This window comes from Delphinus delphis, chromosome 13 (genome assembly GCF_949987515.2).
Source record: "Delphinus delphis chromosome 13, mDelDel1.2, whole genome shotgun sequence".
Lineage (NCBI taxonomy): Eukaryota > Metazoa > Chordata > Mammalia > Artiodactyla > Delphinidae > Delphinus > Delphinus delphis.
This window is the reverse complement of record NC_082695.1, coordinates 21,778,598-21,800,012: the sequence shown is the minus strand read 5'-3', so window position 1 is coordinate 21,800,012 and position 21,415 is coordinate 21,778,598. Positions and strand designations below refer to the sequence as shown.

The following is a 21,415-nucleotide window of genomic DNA, read 5'->3' as shown; positions in this document are numbered from 1 at the left end:
CAGGCCTGAGAGCCTTGTAGTTGCCCAGCCTTGAGACCAAAGAAAGAGCCTGGAGACAGCTACAGAGGATCTTACACAAAGTGTCCTGGAGCAATACCGCCACCATGTACAGCAGACAGCAGGAAGGACATAGCAGTAATCTTCCTTGCTTGGAGGAGAAGGAGGCTGCCCTTTATAGGGGGAATTGACATCAGGTGGGCTCATCAATAAACAGGTATTAATGAAGCCCTATAATGAAGAGGGTTGGGTAGTCATGTGAGTGAAGCAGGGACTGGTAGAGCAGGGGGATGGACAGAGAGCAAGAGAACATCCATTTTGAGTGGCCGAAACTCACACCAAGTCTGTTAGCTGAAGGCAGGGTGTACTGATCCTAGAAGCAAAAGGACCATTGTGTCCAGGCATAGAGTTTCCAAATCTAGTGCTTGTTTAAAAAAATAAATAAAGACCACCAGCCTCCTGGACAGGTTTTAGGCAATTAAGCCTTTACCGGTTACACTAGTTACACCCATATCTCAGGAATCCCGGGGGACGATCATGGGTGAGCAGCAGCAGGCCGGACACTCAGGAGGCAGGCGGGCTGGGCACAGGAACACCAGGGATTAGCCAGTGGGTCCTGGCCAAGTCCCTTTTTCCTTTCTGTGCCTCAGATATAAAACGGATTAGGGATGTGCTGAGTGCCTGCCAAGCGCTCTGCCAGAAAGGGCAAACTCAGTCAAGAAAAATTACTGAGTGCAATCAAGTGACTCAGGGACACAAAAGTGCATAAGATCTGGTCCCTGCTTCTTTCTCTGATAGGCGACCAACCATCCTGGTTTGCTGGGACTCTTCCAATTTAAGCACTGAAAGTCCCGCGTCCGGGAAAACCCCTCAGTCCCTTGGCCGCCTCTGTGCGGTCTCGGTGGCCAGAGGAAAGCACACGCATGATAATGACAGCACCACAGGGAGCACGTGACGCCATGTGTAATACAAAGACCCCAGTGGACACAGGGCAACGGTGCTGTGCCAACCTCAATGGAGCACGCAGCACAAGGAAAAACCAACAACACTGATCCGAAACAGACTCTCAGACTTAGAGAACGAACTCATGGTTACCAGGAGGAAGGGTGTGGGAAGGGATAGATTGGGAGTTTGGGATTGACCCGTACACACTACTATATTTAAAATAACCAACAAGGACCTACTGTATAGCACAGGGAACTCTGCTCGATATTCTGTAATAACCTAAATGGGAAAAGAATTTGAAAAAGAATAGATACTTGTATAACCAAATCACTTTGTTGTACACCTGAAACTAACACAACATTGTTAATCAAGGATACTCCAATATAAAACATTAAAAAAATAGTAACAAAAAATGGGATACTTTGTTCCTCACAGATTTCTTTTGCAGCAATTTAGATTTTTAAAAATATTGCATCAGGACTTCCCTGGTGGCGCAGTGGTTGAGAGTCCACCTGCCAATGCAGGGGACATGGGTTGTTGCCCCGGTCTGGAAGATCCCACATGCCGCGGAGCGGCTGGGCCCGTGAGCCATGGCCGCTGAGCCTGTGCGTCTGGAGCCTGTGCTCCGCAACGGGAGAGGCCACAACAGTGAGAGGCCCACGTACCGAAAAAAAAAAAAAAAAATTGCATCAAAGTATTCTTTATCTTGATTACTGAATTTCTCTTGAATTTTGCACCTGAGGCAAATGTCTCTCTGGTCCCATCCCTGTCCCAACCCTGCAGGGCAGCCTTCAGTGCTAGTCAACAGACCTGGGACAAATCACAGGTCTTCTCCGTCTGAATGTCTTCATCCACATGCAGAGGAGGGTGGACTACACAGCCCCTAGGGGCCCTCCAGGTCCAAGTTCTGTGGTTTCACGACTAGATGTGGGAAAACTGAGAGGAGCAGGAGGTAGTGGGTCCTGGGGGGGTCAGGGAAGAGAAAGGGAAGAAGCGTGTCTGCTTGCCTCCAACCAAAGAACCAGGACCAGGAGGAGGGATGAGTCATATACATGTGTGTATATAGATAAAGACTCATATATGTATATGAATTGGCTTATGTGGTTGTGAGGCTGGCAAGTCTGAAGTTTGCAGGGTAGACTGGCAGGCTGGAAACTGGGCAGAAGCCAGTGCTGCCTGAGAAGGAATTTCTTCTTCTGAGTAACTTTAGATTTGCTCCTAAGGCCTGTCTTTGATTGGAGGAGGCCCGCTCAGATGATCCCCTTTACCTGATTGCAGAGGTTAATCACGTCTACAAAATATCTTCACAGCAACACCTAGATTAGTGTTTAACAGACTAACTGGGTATTATAGTTTAGCCAAATTGACTCATAAAACTAACCATCATAAGAGGAGGAAATCATTCAGAGAAGTTATGTAAATTCTCCAAGATTATCCAGCTGACCTGTGTCACGTCGGGACTGAAAACGTGCTATGGTGACCACAAAGTACACATTCTCCCATGAGTTTTGCTGTGTCTGGGCCTCCAGAGAAGTTTCTGAAGCATCAGGGCAGCTTCCTTATCCTCTGCATGATGCTGTTACGTCTGTGTCATAACCATTTGGGCGCATCTCCTCCTGGACACAAGAGCCCTGCAGGTGCCAGGCATTCAGTGAATATTTGCAGAATTAGGGAATCACTAATAGTTCCCAACATCTGTTTCCTAGATACCAGCCCTGAACTAAGCTTTAACTCTAAGAGGTTAACTCTTTTTTTGTTTGTTTGTTTGTTAACTATTGCTTGAATTGAATCTCAGGTTCCCCGACAACAACAAAAAGCCAGAGGAAAGAACTCTTGTAGCCAGGATGGAATATTCTAGAATTCTATTGTGCATTCTGACTCTGATTTCTTGATAACCCTGTGAGGTGGGTCCTACTATTATTCTTGGATGAATAATAGGAAAACAGAGGCTCTGAAAAGTTAAGGACTTGTCTAGGGTCACAGAGTTTGTAAGTGGTGAAGCTCACACTTGAACCCAGGGAGCTGGATTCTACCCTCCGCAGGCCTACCCATCAGGCCGCACTGCCCAAGGCAAACTGACCCCTGCAGCCAGATTCCTACATCATTGAGTTGATTTCCTCCACTTCCAGATGAAGGGCAGAGAAGTAAAAGTGGCAGCACCAGGACCAGCGCTCCGCGCTCCCGGCTCCCAGCCCACAGACCCCTTCTCCTGTTTACCTCTCAAAATGAGGCCTCGCTGGGGAACTTGCGTGCCCTGCCTGGGCCTCTAGGTGCTATTTACTCAGCTAGGTGTGGACTCTGCCTGGATCCCAGTCTGCTGTTTGCACAGTAAATGTCACCTAGTCTATACCCCCAACGATGGAGGGGAACAGGGACCGAAAGGAATATTCTTTTTCTGGTTTCAGACACCTTGACTTGGGTTTTCAGTTTCTTAGATACAATGCAAATCACTGAAGGTGGGGGTTGCCTCAGAAGCATCTTGTCCTAAAAGCAATAGGCCAGGCCTGGGTTCTTTCCATGCCTGTGCAACCTCCAGGAAACCGGACAATCTCCGAAGTCACAGGGATCTAAGTTTGAATCCCAGTTCTACCACATGACCTTGGGCTTAACTCCTTCCTCTTCTGAGAAAATGAGCCAATTCCTACCTTGCAGAAATTAAAGAGTAGATGCCAAGGGCTCTGCACAGTTCCTGGCTCACGTCCTGTACTCATTAGCTAATGTTCCTAATACTGACTTATTTCACACATCCTCATGTTGGTTACTTTGAAAATAAAGGGAGTAAGGAGGATACAAACAAGGCTTACTGTTCTTTATTTTCCCGATGTCCCATTACCTGGCTTCTTCCTGGAAAAGTGTTCCAAGAACTTTCAGAAGTAGAGAGTAAACAAACAAGGGAGGTTTTAATCTGTGAAAGAAACATGCAGATTCTGCCTTTCTCAGGAAGGCCACTGCCTGAAGCTTGAAGCAGATCCACTAATTTAGTAACTTTACTCCCTGATTGATTTCCAACCAGTGGTTCCGGCTTTTGAACCAGGATGTGCAAACAAGAACACTTACTCTAAGGGAGGTTTCGAGGCCTCTGGATTTCGTCAGCTGCGCACTCTCCCAGGAGAGCAGGTGGGACCAGTCAAGCCAGCGGCCAAGGCCAGAAAGTAAGCTGAACGTTTCAAGGTCTACGAGGCCTCTTCCTTTTGAGTTTTTAATTTCAGTGGGATACACGTAAGAAATGCCAAGGAGGAAACAGGTTGATTCATGGTTGCCAAACCAAGTGGGGTGCAGAGAAAAAAGAACAAGATGAAATGGAAAAGGTCAGCTACCTCATTGTACAAAGTGAGGACAGCTGCAGGGGATGGGGGGCACAGCCTCCGGTCCTAGGACCCCGGGTTCCCACCGGGTTCCTGACCCCGAGAGATAACCCGTCCCTGGGGCTCGGGAGAGTGACAGCACTGCTTGAGCTCAGACACCCAGAAGTCCCTTCTGACTCCTTTAAGGAGAGAAGCACAGCAAGGAACCAGGGAGAGAGTGACTGGGCAGAATTTAAAGCCAAACAAGGGAAGGGTGGGGAGGATGGGAGGGAATCCTCTTTCTCTCTCTCTCACTCCTGCCTCCATTTTTAAAGAAAAGTTCTTGGTTAAAACAAAAATACCAAGGAAGTCTTGAAGGAGACTAAGGATGAGAGTAGGAAAGGGACAAAGGATGTCCCAGGAGAGTTGACATAAGTATACAGAAATCTGGAAGGATCTTCTTATCCACTTAGTCTCAGGAATAGTAGCAGGTGTCAAAGGTTGAATACATGTATGTTGTGTTAGTTTCAGGTCTTTTTTAGCCGCAGGTGAACTATTACTGCTTTCTTGAGATTCTAGCTCAGGGTCCAGGTGGCATCTAGCTCTAGCAGGGAGAAGTGGCAAGGGAAAAAGTAAAGCTAAATCCTATGCAAACTCCTACTCATCCTTCAAGGCTCTCACGAATATTGCCTCCTCTATGAGGCCTTCCCGGATGGCCCTACAGAGTTAGGTCCTCGCTCCTCGGTACCACTCCTAAGGGCTGGTTACAGTTATACTACCTTAGAATTACTTATTATCTTTCTCCTCTTCTAGATTCTGCTCCCCGAGAGAAGATAAACGTGGCACAGCTTTCGGGATGAATGAATGACCCCAAATCAAGGTTTTCTGGCTGTGGTTCTGATCATGACGTTGGAAATATCAGTTTATTGCACGTGGACACATAAATTTTTAAAAATCCTTGAATGCAAATGTTTGAGCACAGGCAAAGGGTGGAAATTTTCAGGAGAACCTCAAGTCAGTACAAACTGCTCTCTCTTGTCCTGGTTCCTGGAGGGGTGGGGGACATTTGCTGATCAAGAGTAGAGGAGTCCCTTTAGAAAACTGTTTTCAATTCCCCCCCACCAAATTTTTAAAGTGACACTTAGACAATCCATTTCCTGCAAGCCTGAACAAATTTGATTTTTCAAGACACTGATGAAACACCTCAATTGAGAAATGTTTATTCTCATTCAAAGCTGTACCCATGGCCGCTATCTTCTCACCCCCTTTCTCTGTTCCAGAAGGTAAGAAAAAGTCAGACTCACAGGCCCTTTGTGTTGTAAAGTCACCCGGTCACCTGGAAAGTGACTCTAGAGGACTCCTGTCCCCCAGTATGTATCTTTGGGATGTCGGAGAATCTGTGTTCGTTCCTTCAGTGGATGCACCTGTCCCTGGACAGTGCTGCCCTGGATGGGGGTCTATGGCTGGCGGGTGGGCACTCTGGTCACCTGCACTTTGTTCCCGGGCACCAAAGAGGCCATTTGTGGGCAGGGGGAGTTCAAACAGGGGGTTGTCTCTGCTGCTGTCATCCTCCTTCAGATACCAAGTCAGGGCCTCCCAAGTGAAGTGAAGAGGCTCAGGCTGGGATGGGCTGCCTTTGTTCCAGGATGGGAGCCTGGAACTAAATGCAAGAAACTCCTTCCTGTGTTGCAGGCACTCTGCTAGGTTGCTTTCATGTACACTCCTGTCTTTTCTAGTAAAACAAACAACAATGGAAAAAAAAAAAACTCTTTTTTTTTAACATCTTTATTAGAGTATAATTGCTTTACAATGGTGTGTTAGTTTCTGCTGTATAACAAAATGAATCAGCTATACATATACATATATCCCCATATCTCCTCCCTCTTGCATCTCCCTCCCACCCTCCCCATCCCACCCCTCTAGGGGGTCACAAAGCACCGAGCTGATCTCCCAGTGCTATGCGGCTGCTTCCCACTAGCTAGCTATTTTACATTTGGTAGCGTATATATGTCCATGCCACTCTCTCACTTCGTCCCAGCTTACCCTTCCCCCTCCCTGTGTCCTCAAGTCCATTCTTTACGTCTGCGTCTTTATTCCTGTCCTGTCCCTAGGCGCTTCAGAACCACTCAAAAAAAAAAAAAAAACTCTTGAAGAGGTTCATGGTTTATTCCAGGTCACCCAGCAGAGTCAAGCACTAACCTCCACCGTCCTGTTCAAGTTTAGTGGTCGGTCCCCCACCTCTGGCACAGACCATGATAAAGGGCTTTTGGGAGCACGTTGTGGGTGCTAAGGACTATAATAAACTCTGTAATTCTGGAACTCTAGGCTGGAAATTACGACTCATTTCCAAACAGAAAATGATTGTGTTCAGTAGGAAACGACATTTCCTTTTTTAAATTGGAGATCCAACCTCTTCTTTCCCAGATCCTGCAGGCTGGCTCACCTGTTCTGTGAAGAGCAGCTCAAGTCCCCCACCCCCAGGGATGGCATTCATCCAGACCCTGCCCCGGAATCTCACCAGAGGTCAGGGGTCTGTGTACCCAGGAAATGTTTGCTGCTCTCTGCTGGGAATGGTGTCCTAGGTCACACTGACAGAGCTGGTCATCAGCAGCCCATGGCCAGGTCCAGTCCACCCAGGGATCAAGTGGGCATTTTGTTCTCTTGTTGGGGGAGGGAGCAGCTGGCGAAAACTCGCCTGGTGTCCATTGCTATGACACATCTCCTGCTTCATGGACCCTGTCCCTGCTTGTGACCAGTGATCAAATTTTATACTCAGACATATTTTAAAGATTTGGACCCACCATTGTTCTACTTAACCTTCTGGGACCTGTCAAACTTCCTGGCTGCCAAATATCAAAAGACAGAAGAAAGGATGAGATTAATGGGAAACTAGGAAGATTGTGGGAATGGTACTCGGCATTAGGGTGGATGGCCCCCGGTAACAATAATTCTTAACATGCATGGTGTGCTTTCTCTGTGTCATGAACTGTGTTTAATATATTATCTTGGTCAACTCTTGATTCCCATTTTTCTGACAGGGAAACTGAGGCTCAGAGGGGTTAAGTAACTTATCCAAGGTTCCCTAACTAGTGCATGTTAGAGCCGAAAACCTGCCTGATGTCCATCCATCTGTGTCACAAGCCCAGGCTCCCAGCACCCAGGTTATAAGGACTGTTCTTACAGTGTCTGGAAATGGAAGATGGGTGGTCTCTGTCCCAGTATTCTCAGAGGCAATCATAATTCTACTCCTCCGCTCCCAAAGCTTTTCTCTTCTCGTATCTCCTTTATTCAACACACCGGAGTTTCATCTATATTTTACCCAGCTGACTCTTGGAATCACATAAATCCTGGATGTTGTCATGAAAAAAAAAAAAGTTTATGAGACAACAGAATATGTACAGCTTGCTGTCTTTCCCCACAGGAATATCAGATGTACAAAGTCAGTATAAATAAAAGAGAGGATTTTTTTTTTTTTTTTTTTTTAATGTTGAGAGACCCTGGGCCATTCTCAGGAAATCTAGTCTCCTACAAGCCAGGTCATGAAAAACCTCACAGCATCACCTAAAGGCAAGGCCACCTCACCAGTGGGGGAGGGATTCAGTTGCTGTTATTTTGGAATTAGAGCCTCAGGGTACGTATGTGTCTGGGAAGGTTGCACTTGAGTAAATCCAGCACTTCAAACAAATATCATTTACTGAAATTAGTCATGAAACATTTTGCAAAAATAGATGTTCCATACAGAAGCTAAGTAATCAAAACCAAGGCAGGATCCTGGAACAGAAAACAGACTTTAAGAGGGAAACTGTTGAAATCCAAATAAAGTCTAGAGTTTAGTTAATAGCACTGTGTCAGTGTTGGTTTCTGAGTTTTGACAAATGTACCGATGGTAGTGTAGGCTGATAACATTAGGGGAAACTAGAACCAGGTTGGGGGTTGGTAGCATATGGGAATTCTCTGTACCGGCCTTGCAACTTTTCTGTCAATATAGAATTACACCAAAAAAAAAAAAAGGTTTATTAAAAAAAGTTCAAAGCCGGTGAACTGATGTTTATTCTCTTAGTACTAATGGGGCCTACAGCACTTAAACTTCTTTCAAGTAAGATAAAACTTGCTTCTCTTGCCACCTTTGAACCTTGGTGTCAATAAAGGTACCGACAATGGAGAGTTTGTGCTTTCTTTAAGGAGACAAAACCAAATGTTGAGCCATTTACTGCTCTGGGTCAATGCCAAGTGCAAAAGAGAGCGTGCAATATCTTTTCACTTTTCAAACGAACCTTTTCCTTTTGTTGTTGTGCCCTTTTAGGCTCTGTTTAATTTACCGAGCAAGTGAACTACAGCGTTTTGTGGAAGCCAAAGGAGTACTGAATTTCTTAGAACCCTAATACACACAAATGAACTATAAGAAGTGTTGCAACTCTTCTCCAGAAAGGGGTGGGCAGCCGCAGGATTGAAGGAAACATCCGCCAACACCACCAGGAGGATTTCCTGCCCATGCATTTGGCGTCTCAACGTTACTTAAACGGTTCAAAAACGTCCGCCTTTGAAAACAGTCATGAAATTAAAAGCACTAGAATCATTAGTCCTAGCAAACCAAAAGACTTCATCCATCTCTCGAGGGTACTGAATCCCTGTGCATCCAGGTCGGTTTCTTAGTTGTGACAAATGTACCATGGTCGTGTAAAAGGACAACATCAGGGGAAATCGGAACTGGGTGAGGGGTGTACGTAGCACTTTTTGCAAGATTCAGATGCAACTTTGATTCCATTAAGGAAACAAAAATAGTATATATAGACCTTTGCTCTTTCCCCTATCGTTTAAGGGTTTTTCATTTCTCCTTGTGAGAGTATGAAAAGTTGTCTTACAATTTTTAAAAAAAAAAAAATTTATTTATTTATCTGTGATGGGTCTTCATTTCTGTGCGAGGGCTTTCTCTAGTTGCAGCGAGCGGGGGCCACTCTTCATCGCGGTGCGCGGGCCTCTCACTGTCACGGCCTCTCTTGTTGGAGAGCACAGGCTCCAGACGCACAGGCTCAGTAGCTGTGGCTCACGGGCCCAGTTGCTCCGCAGCATGTGGGATCTTCCCAGACCAGGGCTCGAACCTGGTCCCCTGCATTGGCAGACAGATTCTCAACCATTGCGCCACCAGGGAAGCCCCTGTCTTACAATTTTTGCTTTCCATTTCCATTTAACTTGTGTTTAGAACAATGAGCAACGTAGCGCTTTCCTGCTAGAATCTTGACTACAGCGTGGAAGCCTGTAAAATATGACACCAAGCAAAGGCGTGGGACACCGGAGTCTTTAAGAGTGAGTGTCAAAATCATGGCATCAAGGAGCCAGGATTCCTGAAATCTGTTCCCATTCTTCTCCTGGACCATTTAAAAATCTATTTAGTAGATGGGCAGGGGGATTACAAAGATGAGCCAGATGCAGTCCCTGCCTTCAGGGAGCTCACAGTCTAATGTGGAGATCAAGACAGGTGGATTGTACTGCCAAGTATCACAGGTGTGTTGCTGGAAGTCTGTGCAGGTGCACAGAAGGGTGATGTTTGACACAGTTTAGAGCAGTGGATCTCAGCTGGGGGAGGTCTTGGCTCTCAGGGATATTTGACAATGTCCAGAGACAGTTTTGGTTGTCATAACTGGGAAGAGTGGGTGGTGCTCCTGGCATCTTGTGAGTAGGACCTGGGGTGCTAGTAAAATTTACAATGCACAGGACAGCCCTCACCCCACAACAAAGAATTGTCCAGCCCCAAATGTCAGTAATGCTGAGGTTGAGAAACTATGGTGTAAACAGAGAGAGGAAAAGGGCATTCCAGGAAAACGGTAGGACTGAAGTATGGGACAGATAGATAAGCTGGAAAAGTAATCTACAGCCTTAAGATGATTATTTTGTCCCTTTGGACCTCAATTTTTCTGGCCACAAAATAGTGATGCTAATGCTAAGTGACTCATCTCTTTTCCTGGTGTCAGAAGAAAGTGCCACTGATAAAAATTATGTCCTTGGGATCCACCTACTTCCTGATGCCATACTTAAGCATACTAGTTCCTCAGCCATACTAGTAGCCTGTTCATGAGAAAAACAAAGATGGTATTTGGAGAATCTAACTTAGGGCAGTATGGTAAGTGCCTGTAAAAGTGAGGATTGTGTTGTATGGCATGTAATAGAAACCCAGCCACCATGATATTTCTAGTTGTCACGTAACTTGGGATCTGGAAGTGGGCAGTCTAGAGCTAGGTCAGAGCTAGATGGTCACTCCATGATGCCATCAGGAACCCAGACTCCTCTGTCTTTCCCCTCTGACATCCTTAGCTTGTGGCTTCCTTCCTCATGCTTGCAAGATGGCTGCTGAACTGTCTCAACCTTTTGAACTTTCATCAGCATTCCAGGCAAGAAGAAGCATTGCCTGGGGGAAAGGGGCAACAGGAAAAAGGTGAAAGGCATCCCAGTAGAGTCTTCTCCATTTAACAAGCTTTCCTGGAATTCTCTGTGCCTAGAACTTCCACTTATACATTGGCCTGAACTTTATTCCACAGCTACTCATAATTTCAAGGGAATCCGGAAGCTGAGTGTTTTCAGCTAGGCACCCTGAACAAACATTATTATTATTATTATTAATAAGGAAGTAGAATAGACACCATGTAAGTAACTAGAAATATTGCCTTAGTGCCTTAAAATGAGCACATTCCAGGCTTTAGTAATAAGTCCAAGATAGACCAACCTTGTGTTGAATTCTGCTTTCAAGAAAATGGTATTATGTAGCAGTCTGCCAGAGTAATTTAAAAGATGTTCTGTCTTTTAAAGCATATTGCGGACAACCTAACAGTTTAATAATTATTTAAAAATATATTTATTGAATGCCTAATGTGTACTCAGCACTATACTAAACACAAAGAAGTATAACGCATGCTTCTGTTTCTAATGAGCTTTTCAAAATCCAGTTGGAAAAAACCATAGCAACATAAACAAATGAAAAGTTGGGTAATAATGAAAGAGTTAAATAACAATCTGTTATAGTAGTTTAAGAATGCCTTGCGTTGCTGGTGGAAATGTCGAATGATAAAACCACTTTGGGAAGCTGGCAGTTTCTAAAAATGTTGAACATACACCTACCTCGTGATCCTGCAGTTTCCCCAATGGGTATAGAATATTTACCCAAGAGAAATGAAAATACAAAGATTTTTTTCACACAAAGATTTGTACACAAGTGCTCACAGCAGCTGTATTCATAAAAGCTAAAACTTGGAAACAATTCCATTTCTAAACCCTGAAGCACAAAGATCAATCTCACTCTGCAAGAGTAAAATGACATCAAATGTTGTACATGTTCCTGGTGGAGAGGAAAGTTCTCTGTGAGATCATATTTGTTAATTGTGCTATTCACATCTTTCCTGTCTGCTCTATTGGTTGATTCTGAGTGAGGTGTATTCGTCTCCCACTGTGATTGTGGATCTGTCAATTTCACTATTTATTTTCAGTTTTTGTTTTATACATTTCAAAATTATGCTGCTATGTTTGTAAAATGCATGACTCATAACTTGTGCCTTTAATCAACATGAAACACCCTTCTTTGTGCTTTTTAAATGCTTTTGTTTTAAATTCTATTTTGTCTGATACAAATGTTGCTCCATATGCTTGTTTTCTATATACATTTGCCTGGTGAGCCATTTTCCATTCTTATGCTGTTTAGTTTTATGTGTATTTCCTATAAACAGCATATAGCTGGAATTTGGATTTTTCACTTAAACCAGAGTCTCCTTCTTTTACGAAGGGAATATAATCCATTCATATTTATTTTTGATTATTTATATATTTGGACGTATTCCTACCATGTTATTTCATGTTTTCTCCTTACCATGTTTCTTGTGTTTTCCTCTTTTCTTATATGTTTTGGAATGATTGTTGTTCTCTGTCTCTCACTGGCTCACTTTTGTCCTCTGTTTCTCTCTCCGAATGGTTTGGTTCTATTCTTCTGCTACAATGGTCTTAAAACTTTTTTGTTCACATGGTCCCTAAAATAATTTAGTAAAACTAGATACCACATTTTAAATACACCCCACATTTTAAACATCTAAAATTTCTCATGATAAGCTTAAATATTCGTTGCAATGGATGTCATTTCTAATGCAACTGGGAGTATTGACATTTTAAAGTAAAACTTTTGTATCACTCTATTAGCTGTGTTCAATGGAATCAAAATACCACAGTTATTTGCCATCCATCATCACACATTTGGAAATATGAGTCAAGGATTTGGCCAAGAATAGCTGGCTGGGGTGAGGAGGTTTGCATATTCTGGGGCCAAGGATTCAACCAGCCATTGCCAATAGATTAATTACATACATTTGTATACATGAGAATTTAATAGGCATCTGTTTCCTTATTGTCAGAGAACAGAGTTAAAATCATGAAAAGAGGGAAGGCTAGAACAAACCCTTTGGTGTTGAATTAGAGTTGGAGTTATTGGTGTGCACTCATGAGTTTTTAATATATAAGATAGATCGATATAAAAATAGGTATAGACATACAAACATCTATATATTTCTATATCTTTTTATGTGGGTATGTATACACATATATATACAAATATTATTTCCTAGTTCTATCCACTGAGACAACCTAGAAGCAATGACACCCCAGTGTCAAAATAGGTATTATTAATAAGTACAAAAGCTACTAATTAACTTTAGGAGACAGCATCTTAACCAATTGGTAAAAGTTAATATCACTGGTTATGGGACAAATTGACATCTCCTGCCTCCTGATATGATGCGCCGAGAAGAAAACAGCATCACTATGTGGTATTCCTGCCCAAAACACATAAATCATGAGGTCACATCAGACAAACCCACACTTAGGGTCATTCTACAAAATAATTGACCAATACATTTCAAAAATGTCAACATCAGAAAAGACATGAGGCAGACTTCCCTGGTGGCGTAATGGTTAAGAATCCACCTGCCAATGCAGGGGACACATGTTCAAGCCCTGGTCCAGGAAGGTCCCACAGGCCACACAGCAACTAAGCCCGGACGCCACAACTACTGAGCCCACATGCCACGACTACTGAAGCCTGTGTGCCTAGAGCCCATGCTCTGCAACGAGAGAAGCCACCTCAATGAGAAGCCCACGCACTGCAATGATGAGTAGCCCCTGCTCACCGCAACTAGAGAAAGCCCACGTGCAGCAATGAAGACCCAACACAGCCAAAAAAAAAAAAAAAAAAGTTTGGGTGAAGAGTCTGCCGGAACTCTTTGTACAATTCTTGCATCTTTTCTGTAAGTTTGAAATTATATCAAAATCAAAAGTTAAAAAAAATCAACAAGCTCTTTATTAAGAACCAGAAAACTTCCCTTATTTCTCTTTCTTAAGTTATATTTCCATTCTACTTTCCTTACAGACTTTTATCTCAATGTAATATAGTTTTATGTTTAAAAGTCTACTATTGATTACCCAATAGGCTACCTTGTATAAAAATATACACATTTAAATATTTTAAAGCTTTCTTCAAACCATAAAAAATTATTCTACATGGAGCTACCATAACAATTAAAATCAGTACAAATTTTATCAAAACAACAAATATTCCAAATTTTGATAATTATTAAACATAGAGAGTAAAATATTGGAAATGTATCTTTGCACCATGTATCAGTGGATTAACAATACTTATTGCTATAGTGAGGCAGGATTCAGCATTAATTTTATTCCTTTTTTTAATTAAAAAAAGTGCCCCAAAACATTGTTCGTATAACTAAATGGATGGGGAAGGAAGGCATTTTGTTATAACGATGTCCTTCACTTGTTTGAACATCTTTTAAGTTAGAAGCCAAGTCACATAATGACCTATTATTAAAAATTATTGTATTCCAGTCCCAGCTGACAACTCAATCTTATCTTCCATCAATTTTGTTGAAAACAAGGAATTAGAACCAATGGAGTTGGAAAGGGATTGATACTCAGTGATGAGGGTCATTTCCTTTTTCAATCTCATCACCAATAGCTTGACTGGTCTATTTGTTCGAAGCCCCAGAGATTTTTTTACCTCAGGGCAGTGCACCTTGGGAAGATTAAGCATGAGTGATGTGAGTGAAGAGTGCTAGAATGGAGACTGTGAAAAAGACAGGTGGGAAAAACAATCAATTGCCACCTGTGGTCAGTGGCTACCATATTAGAGATCAGTTCTTGAATTTTAGTTTCAGATTGCTACTGGGTTTGGTGTAGTTCTTTTACTTATTTAGACTTAATGTTCTACTGTTTCTTGCATTTCACAAAGACTAAGAACTTTGTATTTTATACATTTTATAGCTCTTATCACAAGTGCCTAGTAACTGCTTTAAAATATTACTGGCATCTGATGCAAGAATTATCAGAGAAGTGTTACAGAGAGGATATAAAACTGTTTAAAGGTTTGGACACGAGTGTTCACGATTCCACAGACAGCAATCTGCACTGGGTCCAATTACTGTTTTTGAGTATGATTTAACATGTTTATCAAAAAGATGAAAGCCTTGAAAACAAAGCTGGGGGAGTCGATTTCAACATTCCATTTCTACCCAATTAACCAAGACTAAAATGCAATCCACTGGCTTTTTCTCCTCTGCCCCAGCATCTTGTACCTTCTCCTTATGGTTACTCATTTACACCATGATGGACTAATAGAGGCCTCATGCATTTTCTTTTTATGTCTAAATGATTTAAATTTCTTCTAGTTTCCCTGAGATTTCTTACACAGTGCCAGACATTCTTTTGGCATTCACAAATATTAACTTAAAGACTGCATGACAATTACATGACTTTTCTCAGAACCTCTTACAGCTTTCCAAGGTCCTTTAACAGGAACGAGTAGGTCTCAACCAGAAGGTATTCTGAAGAATTCTCCCCAAAGGTCCCAGGGCCAGTAGTGAGTCTCCCACCCCTGCAGGCACTTTAGGACCCAGCTAGCTCAAGGCTGATGGGAGTTAAAAAGGAGGCAGGCTGTTTTGTCCTGGTCTCTGATTAGTCCCCATCTCTTTCCCAGTCCACAGAAGCAGCCTGTGTTCAGGATGGCCTGAGCTGGGCCAGCTCAGTTTAAACAAAGTCATTGATTTACTCTGCCAATTTGGAGAAGAAAATACTAGGAGGCTCACAGTCCAGTTCTGGGAATGACGGAAACTATGCCCTTGAAAGGGCCTATATATCGAAAGACTGAATTGCTTTCATTCATTCCTTCTTCCCATACTGTTTTTTTCCCACCAAAATATAACTGAAGAGCTAACCTGACTTAGTAACATCGAAGAATTACCTGGAAGGGTTCTATCTTTTCACTTTTTGCATATCTTCCAACCACCAGCTAGGAGATTTACTCATCTCTGCATCCCTAGAACCTAGAACAGTGCTGGGCATTGAGGAAGCAGTAACTACTTATTAAAGAACGTATTGCTTTGTAATTCTAGGGAACTTAACATTTTGTAATTTGCTTCAAAAAAGTGAAAATGCCCGTGTGGGGTGTTTCCTCGGGTTTCTCCATTTTAATATTCCTGTGTCTAAACTGGTCCCTAGCTACCGTTCGGAGGCCCCTCTTTCACAAGTCCCCCTTCCCCCCCCCCCGCCCCTTTGCGCCGCAACACGCGGGCAAGAGCCCTGAACCTCCCCTCATGTCTTATACATGCCATTTTTTCATTTCATAATAATAATAATGTACGCTCATAGCAGAAAGTTTAGAGATGCAAAGAAAAATGAAATTACACGTATTCCTGCCACTCTGAGAGAACACCACGTAAGGTTTATTAAGCCTTCACTATGAGTTAAACCTAGTTTTAAAACGCGCTATCTCATTCCCTAAAGACTTATTTCGCGGAATTTCTTTGCAGGCTTTTTTCTAACCCAAGCCCCGATTCGCGCTGGTCTTTCGATTTTCTGCTCAGCTCCGGGCCCTAAGTGGCGCACAAGATACAATTCTGTCAGGAGCGGGTAAAAATCTGTTAGTCTCCGTAAAAATTGGTCTGGAAATCTCTCGGTTTGGAATTAAACTCTGCGTCAGCCTAAGGGGGAAATTCCATTTATTGAGAAAACTCCGCCTGGCTCTGGACCCTTCCTCACAAGCACGGGGCTTCCCTAGACCCGGCCCTCCGGTGCCCCACACCCTCCCAGCGCCGAGTTACGCCTACCCGTCACCCCGGCGAAAAATGCCCGGCACCGTGGCCGCCACGCTAGACGCCCTGGCCCCACCCCCTCCGGATTGGCCAGACCAATGGGAGCCAAGATAGGCCTGCGTCACTCGGCGCTGGCCAATCGCGGAGGGCCACGATCGTTGAAAGGCTGGGCGCGGTGGGACCGGCTCGCTGGGCGGCGGAGACGCGTACTCGCGTAGACACGCTCCGGCTATGGTGGTGGTGGCAGCCGCGCAGAGCCCGGCCGCCGGGGCACCCAAAGTTCTGCTTCTGTCCGGCCAGCCCGCCGCCGCCTCCGCCGCCGCCGGAGCCCCGGTCGGCCGGGCTCTGCCGGTCATGGTGCCGGGCCAGCGAGGGGCCAGCCCGGAGGCGGCGAGCGGGGGGCCGTCCCAGGCGCGCAAACGACAGCGCCTCACGCACCTGAGCCCCGAGGAGAAGGCGCTGCGGAGGTGGGCGAGGGTCGAGGCGCGGAGCCGGAGGGCGAGGGCCTGGGGTCTGGGACCGAATTCGAAGGCGAGACAGGGACCTGGGGCCGCGCTGACCGTTCGCAGCGCTCAGGCGTTGGTGGCCGGGCCATTCCGGTGCCAGCGTGGCGCGGGGCGGGGCAGGAAGTCTGGACTAGCAGATCCACCGCGCTGGGTGGAGTCCAGAGCTGCGCAGGCCTTTTTTATTTACTTCTTTTCTATCTAATTAGAGATAACCAGAGCTGGGTATCAGGGTACCTGGGTTCCAGGCCCTCTAGCTGTGACCACAAACCCGTGGTCAGCTTTTCTGAACTTGGGCTGTGACATGAAGCCAATTGGTTAACCTACTTTTTTTGGAGGCGCACGGAACTGAAATGTCAGCTGTTGAAGGGGGCTGGGAGCGCTGTAAGGCTCACTAGTCAAACTCAGCCTCTGCATCCTTAAAATGGTATCTACTTCAGGCTGCTGGGGAGATTGAGAAATGCCTAGTACTTAGTTCTCCGTAAATGTTAGTTCTCTTATGATCATTGTGCTTTGTGTGATTTATGAAGTGCCTCCTGGAGTAGACACGGGCCTAGGCTTTCAGCACCAGGGCGAAAGTCGCATCAGCCTCTCCCTCTTTTGAGTTGGGTTTAGGGAGGGAGGGTTTATGTTCTAGCGCGATTGCAGCCTTTACTAGATTTAATCAGTCCAGATTGGATCCTGTTTGAGGGGATTGGAGTCAGGAAGCAACGGGGGAGTAGAAAGGGGAGGAGGAAATATCTTATGATGCAAGGTGAATAATATTTGTGTCCAGCCTTTGTGCTGTGGCCAGGGATGAGACGGAGGTGGATGACTCAGTATGGGGGAGAGTAAAGTAGGTCTTCAAGCTAGATCCACAGAAGGCTGATTTTTTTTTTTTGGTTTTGTTTTCTTGAGGGGAGGAGCCTGAAGTGTATTTTACCATTAGTCTACCTTATACTGTAAATTAAAATGAAAGCACCAGGTGGCCAAGTTTTCAAATAAAGATATAAATAAGGTTTGAGATGACTCAGTGTGGTATATCTCTTTCTGTTCTCAGGAAACTGAAAAACAGAGTAGCAGCTCAGACTGCCAGAGACCGAAAGAAAGCTCGAATGAGTGAGCTGGAGCAACAAGTGGTAGATTTGGAAGAAGAGGTAAAAATACTTAAGGCCTAACTCGTATCTTTTATCCATTGTATATCTTTCCCTTGGTTAATGGTTGCTTCGTCTCCTTTAGAAGACAATTGGACATATAATTAAAAGTTAAACTTTTAGTTAATCTAAGTTAGGGTAGATAGATAGTTGGTTAAGTGGTGAAGCTTGATGAGAGCAGAAATGATTGACCCTCTTGGCATTTGGTGCTAGCTCTATCTCAAAGCTGGTGAATTACATTACAACAATGTTTTATCAGTTAGTACTAAAAAATTAGTAAAAGCAGATAGGAAATCATTGCTTAAAGTTGAGACCTTTTCTGGCTTATCCAAAAGTCCACTAACGGTTCCCTTCCCCTTCTAGGGTCTACTTGTTACCTAAACTTAAATTGTTGCCAGTTACACATCTTGAATACATAAGCATATTTGTGGTGTTCTTTTTTTTTAACATGTTGATTTTACAGCCCACCACTACCACTTTTATTATTACCCACCAGTTCAAGATAGGATTTTTTTAAATGTCATATTTAAAATTAAAAGCCACAAGTCACTAAATTAAAGCCACAAGTCACTCTTTGTTGAAGTCTCTATTAGTAGTTGGGGGCATTGTGTTATATGTGACCCCGTGAGATGGCACTTCCTAAATAGCTTTTTTTTTGTAATTATAACCTTGCCTTCTAATACCCACTGTGAACAACTTCATAAGCATAGAGTTTTCCAAAAGACCCGGGAGAAGGAAAGGAAACCTACTGTAGTGAAACGCTGTCAGGTGGATTCTTAAGTGAAGGAATTAGATGTCTTAATAGCCTCTTCTGAACTTTCTTCCAGAACCAAAAACTTTTGCTAGAAAATCAGCTTTTACGAGAGAAAACTCATGGCCTCATAGTTGAGAACCAGGAATTGAGACAGCGCTTGGGGATGGATGCCCTAGTGACTGAAGAGGAGGCAGAGACCAAAGTAAGTCATGTCCTTTATTTGGTGCCGTATGTGAGAACTGGTTTTAAGTGACATGACCTCTTTCTTTAATGATACTTATTCATTTTTCAAGAGTGTAGCGAATAGTACTAAGTCCTAATAATTAAAATAAGTTACATGACTCTCCAAGAGCAAGTACTAACAAATGCCAGTAGTCGACAAGATATATCTACCATGCCAGCATTAAGGAGAACCAGGATAAGAGAGCCAGTCAAACCTGACTTTGAATGCTACTGAAATTATAGTGGTTCTTTGATGAATATGATTGAGAAGAGAAGGGATTCATTGTGATAGTGACACCTTTCTGATAGAAGAGTGATGTATGGGTTTTAATTTACGAATCATGGCAAGTTCAGTGATAATACTTAAGTGGTCTAAGGTTGACAGTAGGGCAGTTCTACTCAGAAGATAATGTTTAGGACAAACTTTTAAAAAAATTACTATCCAAAAAGATTCTGGGCTGAAATTCACTATAGAACTTTATTACTAGGAACGTTATTGAGAATATAAGTAAGATATTATTTAAGAATATTGGTCCTGCCTGAATCTTTGCTTGGGGAAGAAAAATGTTTCATTGTACAGAAAATCACAATGAAGTTAGTCTTACCTTCCTTTTCTTATCTCTTCTTGAGGAGGGCTCGAGAAAATGGAAATAACAAAGGTTTAAGGGAAAGGTTTCGGCTCTAAAGAATAGTTTTCTAGCTTTCTTGAAAGTCAAGAATCACAGCTTCCTGGCAAGTATTTCCCTGGGGACTCTCAGCTGTTGGAGCTGTTCATTCACTATGGTCTTTCCTCCCAGGGGAATGGAGCGAGGCCGGTGGCCGGGTCTGCTGAGTCCGCAGCACTCAGACTACGTGCACCTCTGCAGCAGGTGCAGGCCCAGTTGTCACCCCTCCAGAACATCTCCCCATGGATTCTGACGGTGTTGACTCTTCAGACTCTGAGGTAGGGCTTATTCAGGTTTACTAAAGAGGTGTATAACTATTTAATTCCATTTGTTTGATGCCTGACATCCCTAACCAGACATATGAGGGCAGAGAAGGTAGTTTCGGTTGAGTTGGAGGTGAACATTAACTACCTTCCTATTTCCAGGTGGTTTAGGACATGGAGTGGAGTATAGATAAATGGGTCTGGTGGGTCCTGGAGGTCATCCTATAGCCTAATGATTAATTTACATTTTGGAACCTAGCACTAAGGTAGATTCTCAGTGCATTCTAATAGTTGAACTCCATTTAATTTTTCCTTTTACAGTCTGATATCCTGTTGGGCATTTTGTTCAACTTGGACCCAGTTATGTTCTTCAGATGTCCCTCTCCAGAGTCTGCCAGCCTGGAGCAGCTCCCAGAAGTCGACCCAGAAGGACCCAGTTCCTTACCCGTACCCCCCTCTCCATCCCTGGGGACGTCATCAGCCAAGCTGGAAGCCATTAATGAACTGATTCGTTTTGACCACATATATACAAAGCCCCTAGTCTTAGAGATACCCTCTGAGACAGAGAGCCAAGCTAATGTGGTAGTGAAAATTGAGGAAGCACCTTCCAGTCCCTCAGAGAAAGATCACCCTGAATTCACTGTCTCAGTGAAGGAAGAACTTGTAGAAGATGACTTCATTCCAGAGCTGGGTATCTCAGATCTGCTTTCAACCAGCCACTGCCTGAAGCCATCTTCCTACCTACTGGATGCTTATAGTGACTGTAGCTATGAGGGTTCCCCTTCTCCCTTGAGTGACATGTCCTCTCTGCTTGGTGTAGACCATTCCTGGGAGGACACTTTTGCCAGTGAACTCTTTCCCCAGCTGATTAGTGTCTAAGGAGTGATCCAATACTGATGCCCTTTTCTTGACTATTACACTGCTGGAGGATATAGCACAGAAGCCTGTGCTTCATTCAGAAAGCCAAAGTAGAGGGTGTATGGTCCTAGAGAATTCCTCTAAAGTATTTGTTCAAACCTCATAGGTCACCCCAAGTATTGTCTTTTGACATTCAGCAGTCCAGGGTACACAGATACATTACTATAATCCAGAATTAGAGATTCTGAGGTTGTACCTTTATCTTAAGGGCAGTGGTTTGCCCTAAAGTATTTACGTAAGCATCACTAGAAAAGTGTCTTAGACATGGAATTAACGAATGGCCCTTTATCATTTCTCTTTACCCATCTTGGCATCCCAGGCTTGCCTCTGATCTTAGGTCCTTTAGTTTGCTTCTGCAAGCAGAGAGGACACCTACCTGAGGGGGCTCCTTTTCCCTCATCATGTACAGTTCAAGTAAAGATCAAGAATCTTTTGTAAAATAGAAATTTACTATGTAAATGCTTGATGGAATCTTTCCCTGCTAGTGTAACTTTTGGAAGGTGATTTCTGCATTTATTTAAAACTACCTGTTCAGTTAAAAAGTACAATGCAGCGTCTTTGTTCTTTGATTCCTTCTTGAACCTCAAGTCTTATTGTTGT

The 21,415-nt window shown here is 43.8% G+C and overlaps 1 protein-coding gene across 1 annotated transcript; it reads left to right on the top strand.

Annotated features, from left to right (window-relative positions):
• The first annotated feature begins 16,555 nt into the window (after positions 1–16,555).
• XBP1 (X-box binding protein 1) lies at positions 16,556–21,363 on the top strand. The gene is given in 6 exon segments (XM_060028284.1): positions 16,556–16,824; positions 17,900–17,996; positions 18,821–18,949; positions 19,767–19,826; positions 19,829–19,912; positions 20,219–21,363. Coding segments are annotated over 6 exon segments (1,164 nt in total). The 5' UTR covers positions 16,556–16,588; the 3' UTR covers positions 20,777–21,363.
• Positions 21,364–21,415: the final 52 nt, after the last annotated feature.